Source organism: Dasypus novemcinctus, chromosome 8, assembly GCF_030445035.2.
Source record: "Dasypus novemcinctus isolate mDasNov1 chromosome 8, mDasNov1.1.hap2, whole genome shotgun sequence".
In the NCBI taxonomy this organism is placed as follows: Eukaryota; Metazoa; Chordata; class Mammalia; order Cingulata; family Dasypodidae; genus Dasypus; species Dasypus novemcinctus.
This window is the reverse complement of record NC_080680.1, coordinates 55,717,931-55,745,081: the sequence shown is the minus strand read 5'-3', so window position 1 is coordinate 55,745,081 and position 27,151 is coordinate 55,717,931. Positions and strand designations below refer to the sequence as shown.

Sequence of the window (27,151 nt, the reverse complement as noted above, 5' to 3'; positions counted from 1 at the left end):
AGGCTTTGTTTCATTCTTAAGGAAAATAATAGCTCAGATATGTTATGCAGTAAGTAAGATCTATAAAATAAGCATCCACAGATTTTTTTTTTTTAAGTTTTGGGAAGTTTAAATGAGATGTTTTTCACTTTTTAAAAATGAAATGAGCTTAATTCATGATTGCTAACATTTTCAGTTGTTAGAGAGAAATAATTAGTTTTCTATTTTAGCCAGAAAACTTCTAAATAATATGTTTTCAGGGAGTGGGTATAGCTCTGTGGTTTGAACACTTGCTTCCCATGTACGAGGTCCTGACTTCAATGCCCAGTACTTACTTAAAAAGAAACAAATAAATATAAATAAATAAATTATATGTTTTCTTCCTCCCACATCTTAGTATGATTAATTAACCTTGATTCAGTCAGATGAGGTTTTTTGGTTATTTGTTCATTTTTATTTATTTGTACTTCGTTCATTTGAGAGATTTCTGGCTAGCATTTGGGATAGTAACAAGAGTTTTGTTTGAATTAATTACTTTTTGTCTAGTTGGCCAATAATGAGTAAAGTGAATGTTTTAATACAGGAGGTTCTCTAACCTGGATTATGTATTTCCATAAGTCTTTATCAACCAGGCCTCTTCTGCTTTGCCAGAAAAATTGTAGTTGATGTTTAATTGATTTTGAAGTAACTGAGAATCCTAAAGTACTTTCTGAATCATCAAAGAAATATCATACACAATGCCAAGTAGTTTTAATTTTAGGTATGATTTGTGGCATTTTGTTTCTTGGCACCGATTAATAACCCCTAAGTTTTTGTGAGTGCCTGTCACTTAATATGTTTTATAGAAAGTTGATCATTGTTTTTTTAATTTTTAATCACAAAATACACTTATAAAATAAAACAAGGTCTATCAGAGGAATTCTTGTGCAGGAAAAAAATCTCAAATAGAAGTATAGGCCTAACAGGGACAGCTTCGCAGCAGAGTTAGAACTTTAATTCAAGGGTAAAGGACACCAAGATAGATTCTCTCTTACTATGGAAATTGGAAGAGGCAACATGGTGTAATGGAAAGTGCATTGGACTAAAAATTAAGCAAAAAGAAGTGTGAAATTTTGAACAAAATCTTTCACTTCTTGTGGCCTCAGGGACTTAAAGGCCTTTCAAACTCTAATACTCTGTTTAATAATGTGTAAATAAGAATTTGATTATACCAAGTCCTTTTATTGAAAGAAGATCCATATGCCCATGTGATAGTAAATATGCCAGCTTTGGGTTTGTATGAAGTATTCCCTTGTGTTTTCACATTTACTCTTGTGCAAGTTAACTTGGCAAGGGAATGATGGTATTATCTATTAAAATCATGCACAAGCTCCGAGTCAACAAACTGGCTCCCATGGTAGATGAGCCTACACATGTAATGCTTATTTTTCATGCATTTGCAGAGTCATTTGAAGAGAGGATTCAGGTAGCAAGAAAGAATTCTTTATATATAGTCTTACTAGTAAGATTTGAAGGGTGACTTCTTTTTAATTAAAATAATTTTTTTAGTTTCTTGATAGACCTTAATCTTGCCCATATCCCTTCACATTTATGAGAATTTTTGAATGAGGATTTTTTTTTCCCAAAAGGGGATGTTTGTACAATTTTCTAAAGTCATTTGAGCCTTCAAATTAAATAATTCATGGGCTTAAAATAGTAAATAACAATTTTTGAATTGTGCTCTGAACATACTGTTTTGTTTAGTATATTTAAACACACCTGAATCCTGTCTGATATTATATAAGTATGTGAGCTTTCTATTGTTTATGTGTTACAAAGTTTAAAGCCGGTTTTTATTTTGGGGATTTTACACTGATTTTTTAATTCCTTCTCTGAGGATTTTCTTCCTTAAGACTGCTTATACCCACTGCATTTTTCTTGTTCCCACAGGCATTTAGTCAGTCAGAGTCGGAGCCAGAAAAGGCTCCATTGTGTAATGTGCCTCTGCCCTCTCCTTCAGCATTTTCGGAAACAGGCAGTGATCTTACACAGTCGTCGGCAAGCAAAATCTCGGACGATGTGGACAAAGAGGATGAGTTTGGTTACAGCTGGAGTAAGTTGTCTTTTTGTAAAGCATGTAAATATAAGAGGTACTAAAATAGCTCTGGCTGAATACGTATCTTCCAACTTTACTTACACATACTGCAATTCTATGTGGGAAAAAAAATAGTTTTGCTTGAATACAACACACATTCCTGAAGCATAAAATCATGTTCTTACTTTTCTTTAAAAAATGTGCATTCCTGTTAAAGCCAGTTTTGCCATTTGTTTGAAAATTAAAGGGGGCATGGCACTTAAGAGTGAGTCCTGGATCAACCAATGTGTGGTCTTAGGCAAGTCATTGACCTTCTGTCAGCCACAGATTCCTCACTGTAAAATTGCATTGTTATGGATATGACTCTTAAACTCCTAGCCTTTTCTGTACTAAATGTTAACGTTGTGTTTTTTTGTTTTTTGTTTTTTGGTTTTTTTTGAGATCACAACTTTGGGACTTTGGCAAGTTGTTTGCCTCCTCTAAGTTTTAGCCTAGCCTAAGTTTAGCCTAGCCATTATACCTCCTTTTACAATACAGTTCTTACCTCAGGTTGCTAACATTAAATTAGATGATGTGTGAAGAGTGCTGTGCACAGTGCCTGGTGCACAGGAAGCAGTCAAAGGCAACTGTTACTCTGATCATTGCAGTATCTGTATTTTCTAAGGAAATAAGTCATTTTGTAGGGAAGTAAGGAAAATTTAGCTAAAAGTTGTAAATAGGTCATTGTGTTTTTAAAAAGCTTCATTTTAAAAATCTCATTTTCTTTTAGAAAGCTGTAGTATGTGATTTTAGGAAGTACACGGTATATAATTTGTGTTGTTAGGTTATAGAAGGAGTGAGGAGATGGTAGTTTCTGAAAGTAATACTTTTAAAAATCAGTATAGGGGAACAGATGTGACTCAAGTGGTTGAGCACCTGCTTCCCACATGGGAGGTCCCAGGTTTGGTTCCCAGTGTCTCCTAAAAACAAAGCAACAAACAACAAGCAAACAATTAAAAAAAACAACTCGGGGGAGCTGGTGTGGCTCAGTGGTTGAGCACTGGCTTCCCATATTTAAGGTCCTGGGTTCAGTCCCCAGCCCTGGTAACTTAAAAAATATGTATATAATATTGCATGAAATTAACCATGTAGTAGAGTTTTCTGAGAGATGGTTTGTAAAGCTTGCAATATTCTTAGTCCATTATGAATTAAATTAGAGGGTATTGCCAATCCAGTCAAGGTGACCAGAGTGTACTCTGAGGAAACCGTAAAGGGGAATATTTCAGTCTTCTCTTGCCCTATAACAAACTACCCCAAAACATTATGGCTTATACCAATAATTTATTAATATATCAGAATTCTGTTGTTGACTGGGCTCATTGCCTGGACGTCCAAGATGACTCACTTCTCTGGCTGGCAGTTAGTGCTGGCTGTTGTCTGGTTACTCATCTGATGCTATGGACTACCTGTGGCAGCGTCACCAAGTGGCTTAGGCTCACAGCTGACAGAGCTGGCATTCTGAGGCAGAAAGTAGAACTGCCAGACCAATTAAGGATTATATCTCGAACGAACATAGTGTTACTGTCACCCTAGTCTTTTGGTCAAAGCAGTCAAAGCATCCAGAGTAAATAGATGGAGAATAAACTCCATGTCTTGACCATGTAGGGTGGGAGATATGAATGAGCTCATTTAATTAGGACATGTTTCCCCAAACTTTAGTAGGTGCAATTGATTTTCTGACCTGATAGTCTTGTGCATTAAGAAAAAAAAAACAAACACATTCCCTTTACTCTGGATATGTGCACCAAGCAACTGCCCAATGTTATGTGACTTCCAATGTAGATTTTCTTCTGGGAGAAAAGCTCCCATTGACCAGTTAACACAAATATTCTGGATGACTTAACAATTCTGTTGCCCTTTGCAAATGATAAATAACTTTCTGGCTTTATCACAGTTTTGATTTTGAGAGTTTGTTAAATGTCATCACTTCAAGGCAAACTAATTAATCAGACACTGTACTTTCTCCACCCTGGATGGAAATGAATTCCTTGAAGTTTGGTACTCCAAGAAACCAGTCCAGATACCCAGGTGGCCAGTCTATTTGGCCTTTCTTACAAATAATGCTCTTTTGAAACAAAACTGATTAGCCTCCTGTAGTAAAGCATTTGGCTATGGATTAACTCTTGATACCTCTGTTTTGTTTTGTTTTGTTGGTATGTGTCTATGTGGGTGTGTGTGTTTATTGTTGTCTGTGTATAGAAAATATCAGAGAGCGTTATGGAACTCTAACAGGCGAGCTACATATGATTGAATTGGAAAAAGGTCATAGTGGCTTGGGTCTAAGTCTTGCTGGGAACAAAGACCGAACCAGGATGAGTGTCTTTATAGTGGGTATTGATCCAAATGGAGCAGCTGGGAAAGATGGTAGATTGCAGATAGCAGATGAGCTTCTAGAGGTAAGTTCTTGTAGAGAACTCTGATTTATTATTGCTGAACCTGAGGAAGTAATGGTGTAATGGAATCATCAGTTTACAGAAAACCCTGTTGGGTCTCACACTGTGACTATGAAAACTAAAGCTTACTTAAATAAATATATTGCAGCAAATTTGGCTCTAAACCAAATGTGTTCCCATTAACTCCCATTAAAAGGTCATGACTGTGTAGCACCAGAAACAATTTTTGTTCCAAGAGTAGTAAGGATCACATGGCAAAACCATTTTTGTGTGTGCTGCATTTTTTATTAGGAGCTCTTATAAAGCCAAATGACCAGTCCCACCCCAGTAATGAGGCTGACCCTTTGAACACCCTGGAATCCCAAATGGTTTAAGTGGTGGGGTGGGGTGAAGTGGGGTCAAGGTTAAGGCTAAATACCAAAAGCAATTACTCAGCCCACCAAACAAAATGACTTTGTGGAGCTTAACGTTGTAGGGTTTGGAATAGTATTTGCATGTTTTGTCTATCCTTGCCTTCTCTAGTCTAGGATCCAAGTGTCCTGCCTTAATACCTTCCCCATGCCTAGTGTATTTCTCTGTTGACTGAGGAGGCTCAGTCAGCAATGGCTAAGTGACTGGCAGTTCCTTCAGGTACTGTGCTGTTGAGGCACATTCTGTGCCCAAATCCTGAATCTCCCAGCATTGCTTCTCCTGGTGGCATGTTCCTGGGCTTGCGTTTTGAGGTTAACTGGGAAACGTGCTAACAGGGGCTTTCCAGGATGATCTTTGCAGACCACAGTGCTTCCATAGAGCCCTTGCTTTGTACAAAGCATGCCAGAAGCCCAGTGCCTGCTGGGAAGTTTACTTTCTGTGCCCCTGCAGTAGGTTCAGTGGTACCTCTTAACTAGCAGTCTGTGGCTACCAGGTTACATGTATGCCATTTTAATGTTGGCTTTAAACATGAGCATTTTTTAATTCATCATCAAAAGTCAGGTTTGTGTTCTGGGGAAGAAAATATATATAATTATTTTAAAGGAAGAAAAATGTGTTTTTCATAGCTAGATAAGATGATAAAAAAATCATCAGGAATGTTAAAAATGATCAAAATGTTAAGAAATTTAAATTCCAGGCTCAACTGATATTTGTTTTGCATAGATCAATGGTCAAATGTTATATGGAAGAAGTCACCAGAATGCCTCATCCATCATTAAATGTGCCCCTTCCAAAGTAAAAATAATTTTTATCAGGTGAGCATTTTCTTTTGCTGGTTTGCCAGATACTTTTTGTTAGCACTTCAACTCTTGAGGACTTTTTTTTTTAAGATTTATTTTGCTTGTTTCTCCTCCCTTCCCTTCCCCCCGCCCCCATCAGCGGTTCTCTGTGTTTGTTCGCTGTGTGTTCTTCTGCGTCTGCTTGCATTCTTGTCATGTGGCACCAGGAAACCGTGTCACTTTTTTTGTTGCGTCATCTTGCTGCATCGGCTCTCCGTGTGGCTCTCCTTGCGGGGTGCACTCCTTGCGCATGGGGCACCCCTACGTGGGGGACATCCCTGTGGCATGGCACTCCTTGCGTAAGGCAGCACTACGCGTGATTCAGCTCACCCCACCGGTTAGGAGGCCCTGGGTATCGAACCCTGGACCCTCCATAACCGCTTCCCCTTGAGTACTTTTGAATGAAAATAAAACATATGTAAATATGTGTTTGATGTCTCAGATCTTTGTAGTTAAAGAATTTTTTTCTCATAATCCTTGTGATTCTACAAGTAGAAAAGTGAAAATGATGTGAACTATTATGATATGCTGATGCTTTTTATTTTAGAAACAAAGATGCAGTAAGTCAGATGGCCGTATGCCCTGGAAATACAGTAGAACCTTTGCCTTCTACCTCAGAGAATCTTCAAGATAAGGGGGTATATATACATATATATAGATTGTGTTTATTTCTCTGAGAAAATTTGATTGATATAACACTTATTATTTCAATAAATAATAACAGAACACTTACAGAGATATCAAAATTGAACGCCATCGCCTCAGCCCTCAAGGGTTTATAGCTTGGTACAAGACAGTGTTCGTGTATATAAGCACACCACTGAAATGAAGGCTGCCAGCAGACATCTGCATAGAAAACAGTGATTGTAGAAAAAGAGTTGTCAGTTCTTTCCCAAGAGAGGGAGTAGAAATAAGACTGTATAAAGTAGGTAACACATGAAGTGTGTGTTGGAAGGAGAGGATTCGGTGGGAGAAGACATTGCAAGCAGAGGGCAGGGGGTGAGAAATTGCATGAAGGCTCTGGCAAACGCAAGAGAGTGAACATTGCAGTGGGGTGCAAGGAATGGGGAAAGGGTGGCTAGAAAGAGAGAGAGGGGCAGATGTTGGAAAACTTTAGGACAGACTTTGTCTTTGAGGCAATGGACAACTTGAAGAATGGCAATTGTATTTTTAAAAACTCTGCTAGTAGTTATGAGAAAAATCTGAGGTCACAGGGGGGAAAAGTTAGAGGGCATGAGAAAATTATGAGAGTAATTCAGGAGAAAGACAATGAGGGCCTGAACTAATAATGCAAGAAATGGTTAGATGAGCTGTTAAGGAAACCAAATGGACAGTGCTTCATCCACCACTAAATGTATACATTGAAGAAAAATTAGCAGTTAGGAATTCACTTATCCTACTAATATTTTTTATCTGTCTTGTGTCAGGGCTATTCTTGGGGCTAGGGCTATGATGGTGAGTGAGACAAATAGGATGTACAAGACTTCCAGATGTCTGACTTGGTGAATGAATGGATGACCAGCTTTCAAGAAAATAGGAAATAAAGAGAAAAGGAGCACATTATTTGCAAAAAGATAATGCATCCTATTTGAGACAGCTTGTGAATGAAGTGCCTACTGGAAAGCCTGGGTAGAGGTGTACAGTGGGATATTTGGTCTAGAGTTTTGAGATGGATTCAGTTAACTATAGTTTCTGAGGCACTTGCTTGTGGAGAGCAATTAGAAAGGAGAAGAAAGTCAAAGTCAAAATCATGGAAAATCAACAGTAAGAGGGAGTGCAAGGAAGAACTGTTAGAAAAGATGAAAAAGAACCAGGAGAGTATGTTGCATAGCAACTGAGGAGAGCACATTTCAAGAAGGGTATATTCTACTGCCATAAGTGCTGCAAAGAGGTCAGAAAGAGATGACTAGAGAGTCCATTGGTTTTGGCAATTAGGAGATCATTAATGATTTTTGAGAAGAGCGGTTTGAGTATATGATGAATAAGAGATTAGGAGAGAGAAGACAGTGGCTAGAAGGTGACAGAGTTGAAAGAGGTTTTAGTAGTTCTGTTTGGATTTGGAATAGCCTTGTTTGAATATGTATCTAGGATAAATAAAGAAAGATAGTAGGGAGTCAGAGGTTTAAAACTAGAAAAGCAAGTGGTCATTATCATTGGAGGAAGTTATTATATGAATGGGAATACTCCACTAAATGAATATTTAAATGTTGGGCTTACCAGTACATAATAGAGCTTTATGAATTATTGTCTCATTCTAACTGCTTATTTTGTTGAATTGAGTCAGGTGGTTATTCAAGATACCGAGGTCCTAAAGGAGAAAATTTTCTTTTATTTTTTTAACAAATCCATTTTATTGACACATGTTAATAAAGCATACAATTCATCCAAAATGTACAATCAATGGTATTTGGTATAATCACGTAGTTGTGTAGTCATCATTTGAAAATTTTATTTTTGTATTAATTGTATTAAGTAAAAAATAGACTATTTTAATAATTTTTAGTTAAAACATTTAATAGTTCCTAAACTCTCTCAAGACTAAAGCTAAAGAATAATGAATGGCATCTCTGTTGGCATTTTATGTTTCAGTGAGTTTCACGTTTAGTATAATAGCTTAGAATCAACACAGTCTTGAGAGCTACTTAGTGTCTCTGTGCTCTAAAATAATCACTGTCTAATCATACTTTGTAAGTATTCTGAGACTATAATGTTCATAAATGCTATAGAATGTTATAGTAATAATAGATCGTGATATATGAAATAATTTTAAGTGGCCCTTATATATAAATAAACAAACAGAAATACATACACTCGTTTACCTTTTGTGCCATTTTTTTCCCCTCTTCAGGCCGAACCAAGTGTTACTCCTTCTCATGCACCTGTGGACCTTAGTTCATTTAAAAATGTGCAGCATCTGGAGCTTCCCAAGGTAAATCTGCTTTAGATTGAAATGAAATGATGTATCTTCACATCAGTGTTCTAATTCACTGGCTCTCGAAAGTATGATCTCCAGACCAGCAGCATCAGCATCACCGGAAGCTTGTTAGAGAGCAGATGTCTGGGCCTGTCCACACCTGCAGAATGGGAACCTCCGGGGGTGGGCTGGCAATCTGGGTTTCACAGGTCCTCCCTCCTGGTGATTCCAGTGCACCCTTAAGTTTGAGAACCACTGTGCTAATTGCCGCTTTATTAGTGTCCCAGCTTTTCCTGCCATTTTGATTTCCCCCAGGTATAAACTTTAGCCTTCTATCCTTTGATACATTTACCAAATGCCTGCTATAGAGGAAATAAAAGGAATAGAGGTGATCACCTTTACCCTTCATAAAGCTGAAAATGCAAACAATTGGAACTTTTCTTGGTAGGCATCAGTGAGGTATTCACTTATACAAAAAAACTGAACTTTAGGTTTAAATGACCACTTTAAAGAGGCGGTTTCCTGACCAGAAACCTTACAGTGCTTTTCATATGCTACAGGCTTTTGCTGAGGGGAAGGTGGTCAGTGGATAAACAAGGAGATAAACAGTAGAGCAGTAAGTTGCTCAGGAAGAAGAGGAAGGCACGCGGGGGGAGGGGAGGAATAGGATATTTCCATGAAACAGAAAGAAAGATCCAGATACCACTCTCCAGCCATGAGGCAAAGCAGCATAATTCTTAAGACCTTGGACTTCAGGGTCAGTCTCTCTGAGCTGAATCCTTGCTCTCTCAGGCACATACACATTTTAGACTTCTATATTCCTCAGTTTCCTCATCTGTAAATTGAAATAACAGTGCCATCATTTGGGTCATTGTAAAGATTAAATGAGTTGCTTATTAGATGGTTGTCATGATGCCTGCGCCTGGCACATGGTCAGGCTGTGAGTGTTCAAGGAGAAAATACCATGACCATATGTATTGGTTTCTTCTGGTCTTGTTCCTATATCTATACCTGAAGTCCTTATTGTGGGTCATCGGTCAGGCCCTTTGCCCTTTCTATCAAGAAGTTCATACACTTCAAGAATCCCTCACTCTGTTGCCCTCTAATGCCTCATTCTATTGCAATATCTTTCCCTTACTGATTCCAGGGTTTAGATTTTTGTTTTTGTTTTTGTTTTTTTCCCTTCTAAATCCTGAAGTCAGAATCTGTGGTATTGTATTTAAAAGTGCTATCACTTCCTGATAATTTGTTAATTACCAAACAATTTAATGTGTGCTGAATTCATTAAAATGAATGATTTTTTTCAATCTTGGTCTATGCTTATCTTTAACAGTCCAAGATAAAATAAATTTTTAACATATATCCTTTCATGGCATTGATTCTAATTTATTCACCTAGGGTGTAATGCATCATGGAATGAAATGAGTGCCTAGAAAAAGTTGGTGGATGAACTTTATAAATGGAGGGATAAGAAGCAGAATACTATAGTGGTTGAGAGCGTTAACTTAGAGCTGGAACGCCTGGGTCGAGCCTGCAATTTAACTATAACCTTGGGCAAGTTTCTTAATCTGTGCATAGTTTCCCCTCTACAATATTGGGATAATAGTAGTGCATACCTCATAAAGTTGTTGTGAGAACTAAATATATATTGCGAGCATTAAATATACATGTATAGAGTCCGAAGCCTGGCTCACATATGAATATTGCCTGTTACTATTATTGTTATAACTATTCTTTGGAAAGGATAAGCTGGCAAAGAGATGACCACTTCTTTCACTGATTTTCTCTGACGCTTTCTCCTCCTGTGTTAGGCTAGCTGATTAAGGTGTTATGTGGTTGTTTACATCATTTTAATCCCCTACTCAGAACCTTTTAGGGACTTTGTTCTTCAGCAAGTAATTCCTTAACCTGGCATTCGGCAGTGGAGGTGCACAAAATCCTGCTCTACTTCTCGGAAACCCTCCTCACATCCTGAGTGATCTCAAATAAGTCACTTTTATTGGTCTCTTCTGTAAATGTGCTACCTGCATCAGAGGGTTATTCTTGGGATTGGGTGAGCCAGTAAGCATGATACTTTCTAAAATAAAGATAAATATTCTGAGTGATCATCCTGCAATGTACAAGCTAATCTCTACCTTTAACCTCCAGCTGATTTATTCAACAGGTGCCTATTTGTGCATTTCTCATCCCAAATTAGTTGCTATAGAAGAATCTAAGAACTTAAAGACTCTTAGATGTACTACCCACAGAACCTTTCCATTTATATATGGATTTAAAACAAGGCTCAGGTACTTGAAATGTTTTTATTATTGGAAGCCAAATAACTGAAGAGGCAATCAATCCATGATTTTAGTAATTTAACAAACATGTGGCTTAAGCAATCATTTACTTCACTGGGGTAACTTCCCTGAGCCAGTTTCCCTGTCTGTAAGATGGGGAAAATAAATACCTTATTTTAGGGATATTATTATAATGACCGAATGAAAGAATTTACATAAAGCACTTTGCACAGTACAAGTTATTTTAATTATTTTTCCCATTAATATTTTTAATCACAAGGTTCTGAGTATCCCAGAGAATGTGTCCTTGAAAACGTTCTTAGAGGAGTCCATTGCTGAAAGTGACATACTGAGACATCATGCAAAGCCCATTACTGGACCATGCTGGGAACAAAACTCAAGCAAAGAAGGGAGAATTAGCCAGCTTTTTAACATTCATGCCTCATTTGAAACCCGTTATCATTTGTACTATCTTGTTGTTTTGTTTTTGTTAAAGTGTGATTAATTATTTTAGAACACAGTTTAATGGTAGAGTCATATACATGTGTTATGTCATTTACATCTCAGAAATCCTGTGAGGTTGCTATTCTTTTCTTTACTTTTAAATGTTCCTGTAACTCAAAGTGGTAAAGCTAGAACTTAACATTCTGGACATCTACCTCCAAGTTCATTCCCTATTTTTCATTTTCTACTTTTCATGCCCTATTTCCACTGGCAATTGAGCACCATCTACCTTGCCTAAATCCCTGTTTGTTCCTTATAAGAATCCTCTACTTAAGACAAACTGATTTGTATCAAGAGCACATAGAGAATGTACCCCTTCTTCCCGTTGTTTTTATTTTTCTCCTACTTGGAATGTTCTTCCTCTTGTTTTTAGTTTATCTAAATCTTATGTACATTTCAAGACCCAGCTTAAATCTCCCTCTGTTTTTTTGTTTTTTTTTTTTAAATATGCCTTTGATATTCTGGCCTGCATAGTGCTTACTACTAATGTCTTCATTTGTCTGTCATTTAACAATATATGGCCCAAGACACATCTTTTGTGATGAACTTGCATTTGGTCATGTATGTACATCTAAATTAAACATACTTTGAGAGAAGAAACTCATGCACTTTCTTCCCAGTTACCCTATTGTAAGTATTTGAGGTGGAAGAATGAATAAACACTTAGATGCAGTCTAAGTGCCCTAGGGAAAAGATAGAGATAGAAACAGAAAGAATAGTTTTTGTGTTTTCTCAAAGTGGGACCTAAAGTAATGGATTATTTCTAGTTTTCTTCTGACTCCTTAGAAGCACTCTTGACAAGTTCATTATCTTTTTCTTTTAATCTTTTACCTTTTCCTAAAATGGGGAAATAAAAGTATAAATAGGAAGTCTTTACATATATAATGTGAACCCTGAGCATCTGATTGAAATTAACAGAAAACATGCTCTTGATTAAAGATCTATTTTAAGTACACTTTGACCCAGAATAATACCTATACATCAAAGTAGGTAACAGCCTCACATGTTCATCAGAGTTATATTTCTTAATCATGCAGTTTTATATTGCAAAAACCTTAAAATATAGTTAAGGGTTTTTTCTCCTGAATTTTAGGAAATCTTCCAACTTCAAAGTAGTTCTCTCGATAATAATAATAGTATGTTCAGATTAATCCCACTTTTAATTCTTGTTTACTCTTCTCTAGCTATTTAATTATGTAAACTGTTCCTCCTTAAATATGTTCCCTTAATTTGCTTCACATTCCCTGTATGGTGGCATTTTAATAACTATCTCAGAACAGTGTCTCAGATCTTTTCCTGCTAAGTACTGTATGTGCTCTGGCAAAAGTGAGGTGTAATGTTGAATAGTTAGGTAGGAAATTGCACTCTCATACTCACACTTGTATTATTCTTGACATATATCAACTAACTGTAGATGTGTACCCCTATTTACTTTTTCAGGGTTCTAAGTGGAGGTCGTGCATATTATACATGCAGATTTGTAGCATATTGTTCCGTTTAGGATTCCTGTTTCAAGTAACAAAAAACCCAACTCCATCAGGCTTAATCCACAAAGGGGATTTATGGGCTCAATTTACTGGTCAGCATTCTTCCCAAATCGTTGATCCTGTGGCTTAACCATGTCATCAGAGCTAGTTCTTTCCCTTTCTTTGCACAGCCACCCACAGTGTCACCTTCATCTCAAGACTGATCCCCCTCAAAAACTTAGCAAGCTGCCAGTCATAATTGGGCCTCATGCTCCTTTTTCAGGATTGAGAGAGAGTGGCTATCCCAGCATTCTGAGGAGTCCTCAGATGTAACCTCATTGAACCATTTTAGATCATATGCCTACCTCTGAGCCAGGGACTATGGCCAGGGGAATAGAATTGTAGAATTGACTTAAGTCATTGAGGCCCCATCTTTGTAGCTACTTATATGTTGCTGCATAACAAATTACCCCAAAACCTAGCAATTTAAAGCAGCAGACATTTCTTATCTCATAGTTTCTCTTCGTCTGGAAGTTGGGAGCCGCTTAGCTGAGTGGTTCTGGCTCAGTCTCTTAGGCAGCTGCTGACCAAATTCTGGCCTGTGCTGCAGCTTTCTTCAGGCTTGCCTGGATCTAGGCAATTGCCTTCTGAGATGGTTTACTCTCGTGGCTATTGAAAGGAGATCTTAGTTCCTTTCTGGGGCTGCTTGGCTTGACACAGCAGCTGGCTTTCTTCAGAGGAAATGATTTAAGAGAGAGCAAGGGGGGCAGTGGACTTGGCCCAGTGGTTAGGGTGTTCGTCTACCACATGGGAGGTCCGCGGTTCAAACCCCGGGCCTCCTTGACCCAGTGTGGAGCTGGCCCATGCGCAGTGCTGATCCGTACAAGGAGTGCCCTGCCACGCAGGGGTGTCCCTGTGTAGGGGAGCCCCACGCGCAAGGAGTGCGCCCCGTAAGGAGAGCCGCCCAGTGCGAAAGAAAGTGCAGCCTGCCCAGGAATGGCACCACACACACGGAGAGGTGACGTAGCAAGATGATGCAACAAAAAGAGACACAGATTCCTGTGCCACTGACAACAACAGAAGCAAACAAAGAAGAACACGCAGTGAATAGACACAGAGAACAGACAATGGGGGGTGGGGGGCAGAGATAAATAAATAAATAAAATCTTAAAAAAAAAAAGTCAAAAAATAAGGAGAGCAAGGAGGAATCCTTTGCTTCCTTTTATGAACTTTTGAAATTACATACAATCTCTTCTGCTTTATTGTTTATTATAATTGAGTCATTCAGTCCAGTCTAGACTTATCTAGGCTCTACTTCTTGAAGGAAGTATCAGAATTTGTACACATATTTTAAAACTGCCACCTGAAACATAGGCGGTGTGGGGAGTAGAAGTCATATGTATTAGAGGCAGCAGAGGAAAAGGAAATTTCTAAGGAAATCTGTGAGTTTTTACAGTGGACAAGATGGGAATGGATAAACAACCAATTAATATCACTGTACCAGGAAATTACTTTTCTGACTTCAGGTAAGTGAGTGGATAATGGAATCAATTCTCAGAATTGAACACATACAGTCATAGATAGAGGGTGCTGCTTATTCAAACAAACATTTATTTCTTTGTGGTAATAAGAGAGACCATCGGTGTAGAAAACTCCAAGTAGGGGATAACTCTAAATAATTTATATTTGTTATTGGTATTAGGATTTTGTCAGTTTGGAAGCCGGTTGGTCTCCCTATTGGTTAAGCCATATTTCTTTTACCACTAGGTCAAGGTTTTGGGTTTCATGATCCTGGGAAGTTTAGAGAATTTATTTAAATTGGCAGATTTGATTGTTCCTTAAAGAGTTGCAAGTAGAAGGAATGTAAATGTTAATTATATAATTTTGTATGCTGTTTCAAGCTTTCAAGCCTTTTCTTACTATACTTAATCCCCACAGCAGTCTCGTGGTTGGGCAGGTATTATTACTCCAATTTTTAGATAAGAAAATTGAAGTTTAGAGATCACGAAATGTCATATCTAAATGTCTACAATTAAGTGGAAGGTAAAGTTGAACCCAGCACTTCTCACCCTAACAATGTCATTTTCCATGTCTTTTAAATCATGGCTGATTGCCTAGAAAGAGAGAGTGGTAGAAAGTGATGCACAGTGACAGTCTGAATTCATCCGGCATTAATAATCTACACCAGAAATCTACAACATTGATAATCCTTAAAATGATGGTCAAGCCTTACCACAGTGTCATGGCTATGACCATCAGTGTGTCTACTTACAACCTTGGCACTCATATGTACATTTCAGAAAAGCCATGACAGAATTCCCTTTTCTTTACTTTGTGTTTTGTGACTTTTCCCTGGGTGGAAACTGTAATGAAAGAGATGGCTGGCTCTGGCCAGAATGAAAATGCTTAAAACCCTATTTTAATTTTATTAAAGTAAATACTAAAGAAAGGTAAAAGCTAATATTATTGATTATTTGATTTCGATGAAAGAAAACATGGAAAATATAGACAAAAGTTTTGCTCTTGCCAGCCTTGACAGGTTTTCAGTGCAGGTCTTAGTGTTCAGAGTTGAGTGTTTTGATTCTACAGTGAATCAAAACCCAAATATCTGGAGAAATAGACTGAGGGCATTGAGCCCCAGGAAGGATGGTGCATGCCCCAGATTGCAGTCTGTCTGTGAAAGGAAGGAGTGGCAGAAAGGCATGCTTGGTTGTTACTTCTAAGTTGCATGCCAGAAAGAGAGGAGGCAGGATACTGTAGGTGGTTTTAAATGACTTATTCTCTCAGCCAATTATACAAGACTAAACTGCAAATGTTATGTGTTATTGATTAAATCATTGACCATGTATTATTTATTATCTGGATATTTGGGTAAAGTAACTAGAGATGTCAGATATATCAAAAGAGTGAAAAACACTTGAATTTGAGGGAAAAGAATTTTTTCCCATTCAAAAAATTGGAAATCTTGCTTAAGAAAAGATTTCCAATAAGGGACTTCAGAAAAGTTAGTTGAGACATTGAGAAGTTATGACCACATACCTTTCCATTTGGATAAAATTAACTTTTTTAGGATTTCTGAGGGTTCGTTCTTTTCTCTAGGATCAAGGGGGTCTGGGCATCGCCATCAGTGAAGAAGATACACTCAGCGGAGTCATCGTAAAGAGTCTAACTGAGCATGGGGTAGCAGCCAAGGTGAGGCTCCACCAGTCTCATTATCATAAACTGGTGGAAAAGAGAATTCTGGAAAATCACAATCTTCCCTCTTTCCATTTAGGATGGACAGCTCAAAGTTGGAGATCGGATCTTGGCTGTAGATGATGAAATGGTCATTGGTTATCCTGTTGAAAAGGTACTTTTCCAAAAGAAAGCAAATGGTACAGTGTACCCAACCCTGGGCATGGCTAAGAGTGTGTGTGATCATTATGGTAGGGATGGAGAATTAGAGCTGTGTAATTAGTAACAGTCAGATCCCTAAGGAAAAAGGAGAGATTATTTGGAAGTTCTTCAATTTCTAATTTCTTTATTTCAGTAAAGGTGAAATTAAGGATTTTTCTCTTGGCTGGTAAAGTAATTGATATTCAGTGGACATTTTTGACAATATTTCCATTTTCCTTTTGGAAAACTTGAAACTGCTAAAGGCAAACTTAGTGTTAGGACTTAAGGAATATATTTTTTATGAATGTTAGTTTCCTTAAATATCTACTATGCATTTTGCCCTGTAAACATATTATAAGACGCAGCTATTAAATGTATGATATTTTTGGAGTTGAACAATTCTTCGTACCTAAGTTTTCTCCTCTTTAAAAGTGATAATGGGGATGCAGACTTGGCCCAGTGGTTAGGGCGTCCGTCTGTCACATGGGAGGTCTGCAGTTCAAACCCTGGGCCTCCTTGACCCGTGTGGAGCTGGTTCATGCGCAGTGCTGATGCCATGCAGGGGTGTCCCCCGCGTAGGGGAGCCCCACACACAAGGAGTGCGCTCCGTAAGGAGAGCCGCCCAGCGTGAAAAAAGCGCAGCCTGTCCAGGCGTGGCGCCGCACACGTGGAGAGCTGACAAAACACAGATTCCCGTGCTGCTGACAACAACAGAAACGGACAAAAAGAAGAACACACAGCAAATGGACACAGAACAGACAACTGGGGTGGAGGCGGGGGGAATGGGGAAAGAAATAAAATAAATCTTTTTTTAAAAAGTGATAATGAAACTTACTAGATGTCTCACATGAAGCCTTTCATATGTAAGTATCAGAAAAAATTTAGTCTTGTCTGCGATTGGGTGTGCAGTCTCACCTGGTGGTGAGAAAGACTCATGTAACCACCATGTTTCCATTTCTGTTTTGGGCAGCAAGAAACTCAAAAGTCACTTTAAGATTCAGTTTCAATAATTGTGTACTTATACCCTTTAACCTATATATCTTGTTTTAAATTTCTGTATGTAGTGTTTCCTTTATCCTGCTTTTAAAATATGTTTCCATTTTATTAAAGTGTATAAATTGTTTGAGATTCTCTTTGGAATCAGGAAGTAGGTAAAATGCCCCAATTTGCCTTGTAAGGTGAGAGGGACCCAGGGAAATGGATGAGATTAATTAAAACTGGAAAAAATTGAAAGGAAGAATATGGTCTAATCTAGCCTAGAATAGAAATGAACCCTAGACTTATCAATCAGATGAACTAGAGAGAAACTAGAACCGTTCCTTTCTTAATCCCTCAAAACCTGCCAAGGAAATAATTTGCCTCTGTGTCTTTTCTCAATCATTGATAGCATTTGAGTCCAGCTATAATAGTGACTTGATTGAATCTGCTCATTTGCCTTTGTTTCCCTCTCTGTTCCCACACCCTGCCAGTTTATTAGTCTTTTGAAAACAGCAAAGACGACAGTGAAACTTACCATTCATGCTGAGAATCCAGATTCCCAGACTGTTTCCTCAGCGGCAGGAACAGCTAGTGGAGAAAAGAAGAATAGCTCCCAGTCTCTGCTGGTCCCACCGCCTGGCTCCCCGGAACCAGAGCCCACCCGAAGTAAGAGCAAGGCTCTTGTGAGTCCTGGTACATGGCACATTCCAAACTCAGCAGAGGGCCCTACTCGGCAGCACGTTGTTTGTAAGGCATGGTCAGGGACCCTTAGGTGAGAGGATGGTATAAACAGAGGGGCTCCTGAAGAGAGGACTGCACTTTGAGGCAGTGGCATGTGCTCTGCATTAACCAGCCATCCCCTTGGGAAACCCACCCACTCTGAACCTGAGCTGCTTCGTCTCTGAAACAAAGGAGTGGTACTTTTTGCTTCTCAAGGATCTTTTGCTCAAGGATCCTGTAATTTCGTGTATCTGGCAAATGAACTTAAAACACCATGTTTTTTATTCTTATTCTTGTTGTGTATTCTTATTCATTTATTTTTTTAGAGAAATTATAGGTTCATAGAAAAATCAGGCAGAAAAATACCGGTTTCCCATATACTCCCCTCACCCACTTAGTTTTCATTAGTTTATGTTCATTTAACATTCATTTTTGATACTGTGCAAATAGTTTAGCTTCTCTGAGCCCCAATTTCTAATTTGTAAAATGTATACAGTTATCCCACTTCACAGGCAAGTACCTGGCACTACAAGAAACCCTTTAAAAATGCTGTCATTATGACAGTATATAAATTAGATTTGAGTTCTGTGGTTTGGGTGTAACAGTAGATCCTGTCAAAGTTGGTGAAACGGATGTATATGGACCTTGGCTTGATACTTGAATTATCATTAAAATGCCAGTCTAGAACATCAAAGCAAATTATCCCTTTGCATTACTTTTTGGGGAAAATTACACTGCTGTTTTAACAAAATAGTAAATTTCACTCTTTACAGCATCAAAATTAAAAAAAAAAAAAACACCTTGAACATGTTGGCTTTTTGCACAGTTGGGGGAAAAAAATTCTTTGGCCTCCAAACTGAAACATTCCATTTTTTTTGTTTTTTGTGGGTTTTTTTTTTTTTTTGAAGGAAACAGTCATTTAAAACATTGACAATATAGTTGGAAAACAAGTCTTAAAATAGTACATATCTGATTAAAATAATCCTTTATTTAGGAAGACTTGATAATTCACTGAAGTGTTAAATAATTATATGGAATTTTTCTCAATTTTCAATTTTATTTTGATCCTGAAATAGCATTGTTAAAAAATATGAAATGTTAAATGAAAATGTAGCATACAGTAAAACATCTTATACCTATTCTTACCTTTTCAGAAACAAGAAAATAATCTCCATTTTCTTATAAAGAAAACATTTTGTCTAAAGCATAAACTACTAGATTTCCTACCTTTCCTAAAACATGCTCTTTGGTATGCTGTGCATGCTATTTTGTATAACATAAAGCATATGCTAGGACGTGAAAATAATCACAAGACAAGGTGTGAAGAAGCATTCGCCTTGTTTTATTGTAAACTATTACTCTCTGTTCAATTCTGATCATATATGCAGCAAGTTTTAATATCAAAATTTATAAAATGTCAAGTAAAAGCCAAGAAAGGAAACTACAAATGAGTTTCACTTGATGTTTTATAAACTCAGATATTAAATCCAGTTGCATATATACTCAGAATTGAGTAGATGAGCATAAATACTCAAGGATAAAGAAGAATTGGAGAGGGAAAGAAATGAGAAGCCTGGAAAGGCACCATGAGGGGAGTGAGTGATGGTGGCTGCGTTCTGTGGTTTTTCCTGAATGTCGTTCGAGGTCTCTGCCACGCACCTCAGTTCGAAGTTTTACAAGTCATAATTTCATAGGAAGTATGTTTGGCTCCAGTGAAATGTAAAATATCAAAGTGAAACTAAAAGTTCAACTATCTGTTCTAACTCTTTTATACATGTTTTTAGCAATTTAAAAAACAGCTAATTTAACAAGTAATTTTGTGCACAACATCCTAAATTAACAGTGATGACTTAATTGTATTTTGTTTGATGTTTTTATATAAAATAACTAAAAGATTTCAGATAAATTTGACATCTCCCTGTCTCCATTCTGGGGCCCATTTCCCTACCAGAGGCAACCAGTATGGTGAATTTGATACAAATCACTTCTGTCAATTTTGATTTTTCTTTCATTTTATTTTTCAAACTAATTTTTAGGTTGGAGCAGATCATCAACACCAGCAATCTTTGCTTCTGATCCTGCAACTTGCCCCATTATCCCTGGCTGTGAAACAACAATCGAGATTTCCAAAGGGCGAACAGGGCTGGGCCTGAGCATTGTTGGTGGGTCTGACACCCTGCTGGTGAGTACACACTAGAGATCATTATCCGAGGGACTTTTTCTAGTGTTACTGAATGAAATAGAAAGACCTAGAAAAACATACCATTCATTGTTTTGTGTATGTGTCTTTTTTTTAAATTTAGTAAGCCAACTATTCCGTGAGATATGGGAATTTTTACTTTTAGTAAGCTGATATGCAATCAATAAGATTCTGTTACACTTTGTAATTGTGACCTTTAGATCAAAATATTTCTATCAGTTCACCAGTTCGTGCCATATTTTAATTTCCTTTTTACTGACTGGATGTGGTTGGATTAGACTCATAGTGGAAGGAGTCTGAAAAATTGGATGATTTTTAGACAAAATTTTCTAAATATTGCCTTTAAATTCTAATGATTTCATTTGCAGATGGAAATGATATATTGTGTGTGAATTATGATTTATGTACTTTATAATTTTTTCTTTAAATAGTCATGTCATTAGGGAAAAAGTATAAGCTTTTTTAGCCTTTTAGCAAAAATCGTTATGTAATACTTTTCTTTAAATTTAATATGTGACTCACCTATGGATCCAGTGGGTATTCAACCCTTACCTCTGTGTGTAAAGGTAATGTATTTGGACTCCATTTTTGTCCATGATTCCTAGAAAGAATGTGATAAAGCATGCATATGTTTCGTTTTGGCCCTTAGGGTGCCATTATTATCCATGAAGTTTATGAAGAAGGAGCAGCCTGTATAGACGGGAGACTCTGGGCCGGAGACCAGATATTAGAGGTACAGAATTTCGTGGATTTGACTTTTACAATTTGCAAAGAAAAGGCTACTCTCTGGAACTTTTTTTCTTTTAACTCTTAACTCACCTGGTTCCTCACACACAGTATCCCATTTCCGCGCAGGTGAATGGAATTGACTTGAGAAAGGCCACCCATGATGAAGCAATTAATGTCCTGAGACAGACGCCACAAAGAGTGCGCCTGACCCTCTACAGGGATGAGGCCCCATACAAAGAGGAGGACGTGTATGACACCCTCACCGTTGAGCTGGAGAAGAGGCCAGGGAAAGGCCTGGGCTTAAGTATTGTTGGTAAAAGGTATGACTGAGGAGAAAAGCCCATCGCAGAAACCAACAGACTTTGACCTTTTGGACATGATTTAATGTATGTTCTTTTAAAGAGTAATCGCAGTAGTAAAATTATCGATTGCTAGTGTTCTGAAGGTTGCCGTTGCTGGTCCATTCGCTATTAGAGTGTGAAAGGATGCTGATTTTGAACTTTGTGAGTCTGTATTTTGGGAGATTCTGAAGATACTCAACAAAAAGCCATTTGGCATTTTTTTGAATCCTTGCTGTCTGTTGGGAAATGCATTAAGTTATCAGGAATAAAGAGTTCTGACCCCAAGAAATTCACAGTCTAATGAGTGAGGATATCATATAGTCTTGTAACAAAGCAATCTATTAAATTGGGTGCCAGAGATGCATCATGGGAGAGCTGTGGGACCAAGAGAGAAAGGTCTAAGTGACCTTATTTAATTAAAGGAAATGGATTAGGGAAAACTTATAAGTGATAAATGAGAGTCTTTAAAAAGAAGTGAAGGATATTTTAGGGATACAGGTCAGCGTGAAATAAGCCAGTCATGGAGACTAAGAGCATGCCGTGAGAAGGGAACTGAAAGAATAGTTTTTGGGCCAGGAATGGTGATGTATATAAATAGAGCACCGAATTTATTTATATTCTTATATAACTTATATTTATATATAAATTGTATTAAAAAATATGTAATCCCTTGAGTACCCTAAATCTTTCCTGCTTTTACTTTTACAAGCCCATCTGCATTTAATCCTCAGACTGTACCAAATAGTTAAAAATGAAGTCAGCATTATTCATGTTTGACCAATTCTCAGTGAAAAGTATCTCTTTATTCTGCAATGGTTAAAAATCACCATACTTCAGGCCACTGATACCCATCATTTCAAAATAGCTTGTTTTTTTTTACAATGATTAAAAATGAACAAAATTGTGACCTTTATGTAAGAATAGCCTTATTTGGAAATAAGTGTTCTTCAGGATGCCCAAAGCATCGCTGTGATTACCTTGCTCAACAGTGGGGTTTCTGTGTGGGGAAAAGGGACATTTACATTAGTTTGGTTTGTTGAATCAATTAAAAGTTATATATTTTTTAGCATATGAAAGAATATAGGAATTATTTTAATTTCAGTGGGAATGTGCTTTGAAAATTTAAATACTTCTTTTAGAATATAGTATCGCTAGTCCAGTTTTTGTGAAATGCAGGCAGTTAAAATTCATTTTGGATGCCAGAATACCACAACATATGGGGTCACTGGGTCACTATAAACACTTCCATTAATGGGTCCTAAAATATTTGCCTTGGGAAGAGTATGCAAAGACCATTTAACATTTAATCCAACACCCTTATTATAAAGATGGAGAAGCAGAGGATCAGGTGGCAAAATAAATGTTTTTTTTTAAGAAAATTTTATTTCTACCTTTTTTTTTAAGGAGATACCGGGGAATGAACTGGAACCTTGTACATGGGAAGCAGACAACTCTACTACTTGCACTATAACTGCTCCCCTGAAATGACATTTTAAGGCCATGGCCTTGGCAAGAATAAGTGATATAATTCAAGTTTCATTTTATTTTTCTACTTGCAGTTACCTTTCTAGTCTTAATAAGAAGTTGTTTTTCTTTGATTTTGTTTTAACAGTTTTGTGAATGAAAGGTGGATTGGGATAAGAATAGAATGTATTTGTTGTGCATTAATCTGTCTTGTGTTAAAGTTAGATCATTAATGATTTAAAATAAAAGGCACCACAGTAATGATGCTCAGGTTTTGGGTAGCCAATGGCTATTGTTTGTGATACCCATTAAGTTATTTATTTTCAATAATGTTAATGATGTTTATATAACACAGATCAATACCCACTCAAGGCTTCATGATGATGGGAAGTAATAGATTTTGTACACAAGGAATGGATATAATTCACATTTTTACCATTACTAGTGCATGACCCTTAAAATGAGAAAAATAGTGCCCCCTTCTTCTCACAGTGTTAGAATTGTTGAAGAAAAATTTAACAGATCTTTTTAATCAAGAAATCAAGAAATACTATAAAACATCAGCTAATATTTATCACAAAAATAATCTAATAATGTTGCCCAGTGTTGCTCAAAACAAAACTCTTTGAAAGTTATAGAAATAAAAAATTTCCATTAAAAATGTTAATTTTCATAAAACCTTGAAAAAATAATGTTGAAATTCAAAATTGTGTTTCCAGAAATGATACTGGTGTATTTGTGTCAGACATTGTCAAAGGAGGAATTGCAGATGCCGATGGAAGACTGATGCAGGGAGACCAGATATTAATGGTGAATGGAGAAGATGTCCATGATGCCACCCAGGAAGTGGTTGCTGCTTTGCTAAAGGTAAAAACCAGATGCCAAATTAATTTTTGTAATCCAATAGAAAAAGAAAGATAATTTAGCATTGGGCTACCATAGTCAAATAAGTAGACTTCTCTTTATTTAAATTTCATTTAAATAAGACATTTATAAGTAATATGCCATATTCCAGTGGCAGATTTTTCAATGGTAAATCTACATATATTACATTGTTTTATATTTATTTAGATGTAGTAAAAATTATGAACTAAATATCTATAATATTAGTAAATCTTTTAAGTTTGAGGTGAGTTTTGTATGGGTTTGCTTCAAAGAAAACACTATATCCAGACTATCAGGAAAGAAAACAAAGTCTCAATCTCAGTACCCCATATTTATTTCTGAATTCCTTGTTATGACTTCTGGCGTAAGTAAAGACCTTAATGCAAAGTACAGATGGACTTGAAATGTGACTTCGCAGAAATGCTGAATGTGGGAGATCATCAGAGGCAAGAAGGGCCCTAAGGAGCTACTGGGGATCATGCTTTCTGTCCTTTGCTGTCCCAGCCCCCTCCTTAACCCTTTTCTGGGCACACCAGTTTGGACATTTTCTTGTATCTCTCAGAGATGAAGAATTGACAGTATAGATTTGACCCGTTATGACCCATAAAAGGAAAGGAAATCTGATTTCATTGGACTGGTTACCTAAGAAGGCGGTATTTGGTCCAAATGTTATTCTAACTCAAAACTGTTCAGCTATTTATATGTTGACATTTAAAATCAGGCTTGAATGGACAATCCTTCTGATGTGAAGGGGATTTAATGCAGATTCCCCGGTGGCACCTTCACTAGGAATTACCGCAACAATTATAGGTCTCATCCCTAGGTAGCATTCTAGACTTAAATACATTTTACGTCATGAAATTGATTTCCTCCAAAGAAGACTCTCCATGGAGAATCATTTTCTGATTGGAATGATAGACCTCATTTCATTTTAAACATAAATTGTAAAGTTTAAGAATAGATACTGGAAAATATCATTCTTGGGACTAAACACATTCCCAGTAAGGGCATATTCCAGATTCTAAAGAAGTTCTTTGTTTCTGTAAAAAGTAAGACAACAATCTCAACAACCATTGAGATCATCTTATTGTTTCCCTTTACCTAGCACGTGTTTAATGATATGAAGAGCAGTTCAACATTTGCTTAGAAATGCTCTGCTCTCTGTACTCAGTGCTTCACAATGCCGCACCCAGTAGGCTGGAGCTGTTTAAGGTCCTGGTGGTAGACAGTACCAGGCACCTTCTCAGGGACTGAATTCCATGGAGGGATTTCAAGTGAGCCTCTTTGAATTAACCTCTGGTTTAGGCAAGATCTGATGTGTGAATGTGTATATAAATTGTTATCAATTTTTTTAAAAAACCCTGTCATTTGTTACTAGAGTTACCATTCTTCAAAATTAGCATTACTTAAGGAGGAGTAGGCTCCTTTTGGAAATAAGTTTAAAATTTTTGTTATATCTGTAAGATAGATATATCTTAAAGAGAGTGGGAAGATGGTACATCCATAAAACAACATAAATAACTTTAAAGCCAGTTAAACCAGCCTTTTTTTTTTTTCCTCTTTTTGCGGTACCAGGGGCCTGGTATTAAACCTAGAACCTCATATGTGGGAAGCCAGTGCTCAAGCACTGAGCCACATCAGCTTCCCTGAGGTGGTTTTATCATTTGTTTTGCTTGTTTTGTTTTTGTTTCTTCAGGAGGCACTGGGAGAACTGCACCTGGGACCTCCCATGTGGGAGGCAGGAGCTCAACTACTCGAGCCACATCTGGTCCCTAAATCAGCCTTTTTAAAAAAATTTTTTTATTATTATTTTTTTAAAGATACATAGATCACACAAAATGTTACATTAAGAAATATAAGAGGTTCCCTTATACCCCTCTCCTCACACCCCCCACTCCTACATCGACAACTTCTTTCATTAGTGTGGTACATTGATTGCATTTGATGAATACATTTTGGAGCACTGCTGCAGCACATGGATTATAGTTTATGTTGTAGTTTACACTCTCTCCCAGTCCATTCAGTGGGTTATGGCAGGATATATAATATCCTGCATATGTCCCTGTGGTATCATTGAGGACAACTCCAAGTCCTGAAAATGCCACAGTATCACACCTCTTTTTCCCTCTCTCTGCCCTCAGCAACTCCCATGGCCACTGTCTCCACAGGAATAAAATACGGATTAGAGTGAACTTACTGGTATTCTACTGTAGAATTATTGTGACTCTAGCAATGGACGAAATTATATCAATGATGTGGAGAGACAGTGGCCTAAACCAGCCATTTTGAAAAACCAATTTGGCAGTAAATAATGAAAGTCTTAAATATGTGTTGCTGTGGCTGTTGCTTCTGCTTCTTGTTTTGACCTCGTAATTCTTCATTGAAAAACATTGCATGCATAAATAATCCTCAGTGCACAAAAACTTCATGCCTATAAGGTTCATTGCAGCGTTGACTATAATAACAGAAAAACTAGAAGCAACACAAATGACAAATACTATATAGACTTTGGTCTATATTCTTGGTCTAATAGGCCTCTGTTTAAAATGATGTTCCTGATGACTATCTTAACATAGAAGAATGTATGATCAGCCTAAGACTGTATGACCAAAAATGGCATTTTATAGTGCAGACACAATGATTTAAATGAAAATGAAATCTTACAATAAGGTTTTTGTTTTGTTTTTTAAGGAGTATCAGAGATTGAACCCAGGACCTCATACGTGGGAAGCAGGCACTCAACCACTGAGTTTCATCCATGCCCCTTAGAATAAGTTTTTAAACAAAATTTATGAGATAATTGTTGGGATTATGAGGTCCTGTTTTTTTTCCTTCTTTTTTCATTTTATTTTCGAATTTTTCTTTAATGAGCATGACTTGCTTTTATGATGGAAAAATTAACTTTAAAAAATTTTATCATAATAGAAACTGTTGATATTTGAAAAAGGTATGTTATAGGTAGATGAAAGAGTTGTAACTTTATAAAGTAGATCATTAATATATAGAACTCATCTACCTCTGAAGTTACACAAATGAAAACAACAAACAACCCAACTTATGGATCTTGCAGTTGAGTTCTGAACTTCCAAAGTTTGATTCATGATTAATAAGTTCAAGAGCAACATACATCCTTGATGCTCCAGTCAGAAGCAGCATAATATTATATTACATTATGCCAGAGCCTGTGATAAGCATTGTACATAGATTGTCTTACTTATCACAACAACCCAGAATGGTCTGTGTTTTTAAAAATCAGAATATAAGAGTTACCAAAGTTAGATAGCTTTTGAGTTCACATGGCAGCATCCAAATTTAAACCAGTGTGTCTGACTCCAAAAGCCCAGGGCTCAAGCGCCTCACTGCGCTGCTGCCATATTAAATTATAGCATTTCTGGTTTTCCTAGGTTTTTATTTGCAATGGAACACAGGAAAATTGTCCTCAATTCTTGTCTTATGTTTATTTCTTTAGCGATGTGGCTTATTTAAGCATTGTATAACAGGTCTACTCAGTACAATGTGATGACAGAGAACTTACCTAGTTTTCTGAATCTCTCTGCTATT

General features: G+C 37.1%; 1 protein-coding gene across 19 annotated transcripts in view; it reads left to right on the top strand.

Moving 5' to 3' along the window:
- The window catches only part of MPDZ (multiple PDZ domain crumbs cell polarity complex component), a 175,200-nt gene that overhangs the window by 137,363 nt on the left and 10,686 nt on the right, over window positions 1-27,151 (top strand). For all 19 annotated transcript variants that reach the window (XM_058301867.1, XM_058301855.1, XM_058301860.1 and 16 more), the window contains 12 exons: window positions 1,909-2,071; window positions 4,292-4,488; window positions 5,620-5,711; window positions 6,283-6,373; window positions 8,584-8,664; window positions 15,998-16,090; window positions 16,173-16,247; window positions 17,743-17,917; window positions 20,008-20,153; window positions 20,821-20,904; window positions 21,027-21,220; window positions 23,425-23,572. In XM_058301867.1, coding sequence (XP_058157850.1) covers window positions 1,909-2,071; window positions 4,292-4,488; window positions 5,620-5,711; window positions 6,283-6,373; window positions 8,584-8,664; window positions 15,998-16,090; window positions 16,173-16,247; window positions 17,743-17,917; window positions 20,008-20,153; window positions 20,821-20,904; window positions 21,027-21,220; window positions 23,425-23,572 — 1,539 coding nt within the window. The remainder of the gene's footprint in view (window positions 1-1,908; window positions 2,072-4,291; window positions 4,489-5,619; window positions 5,712-6,282; window positions 6,374-8,583; window positions 8,665-15,997; window positions 16,091-16,172; window positions 16,248-17,742; window positions 17,918-20,007; window positions 20,154-20,820; window positions 20,905-21,026; window positions 21,221-23,424; window positions 23,573-27,151) is intronic.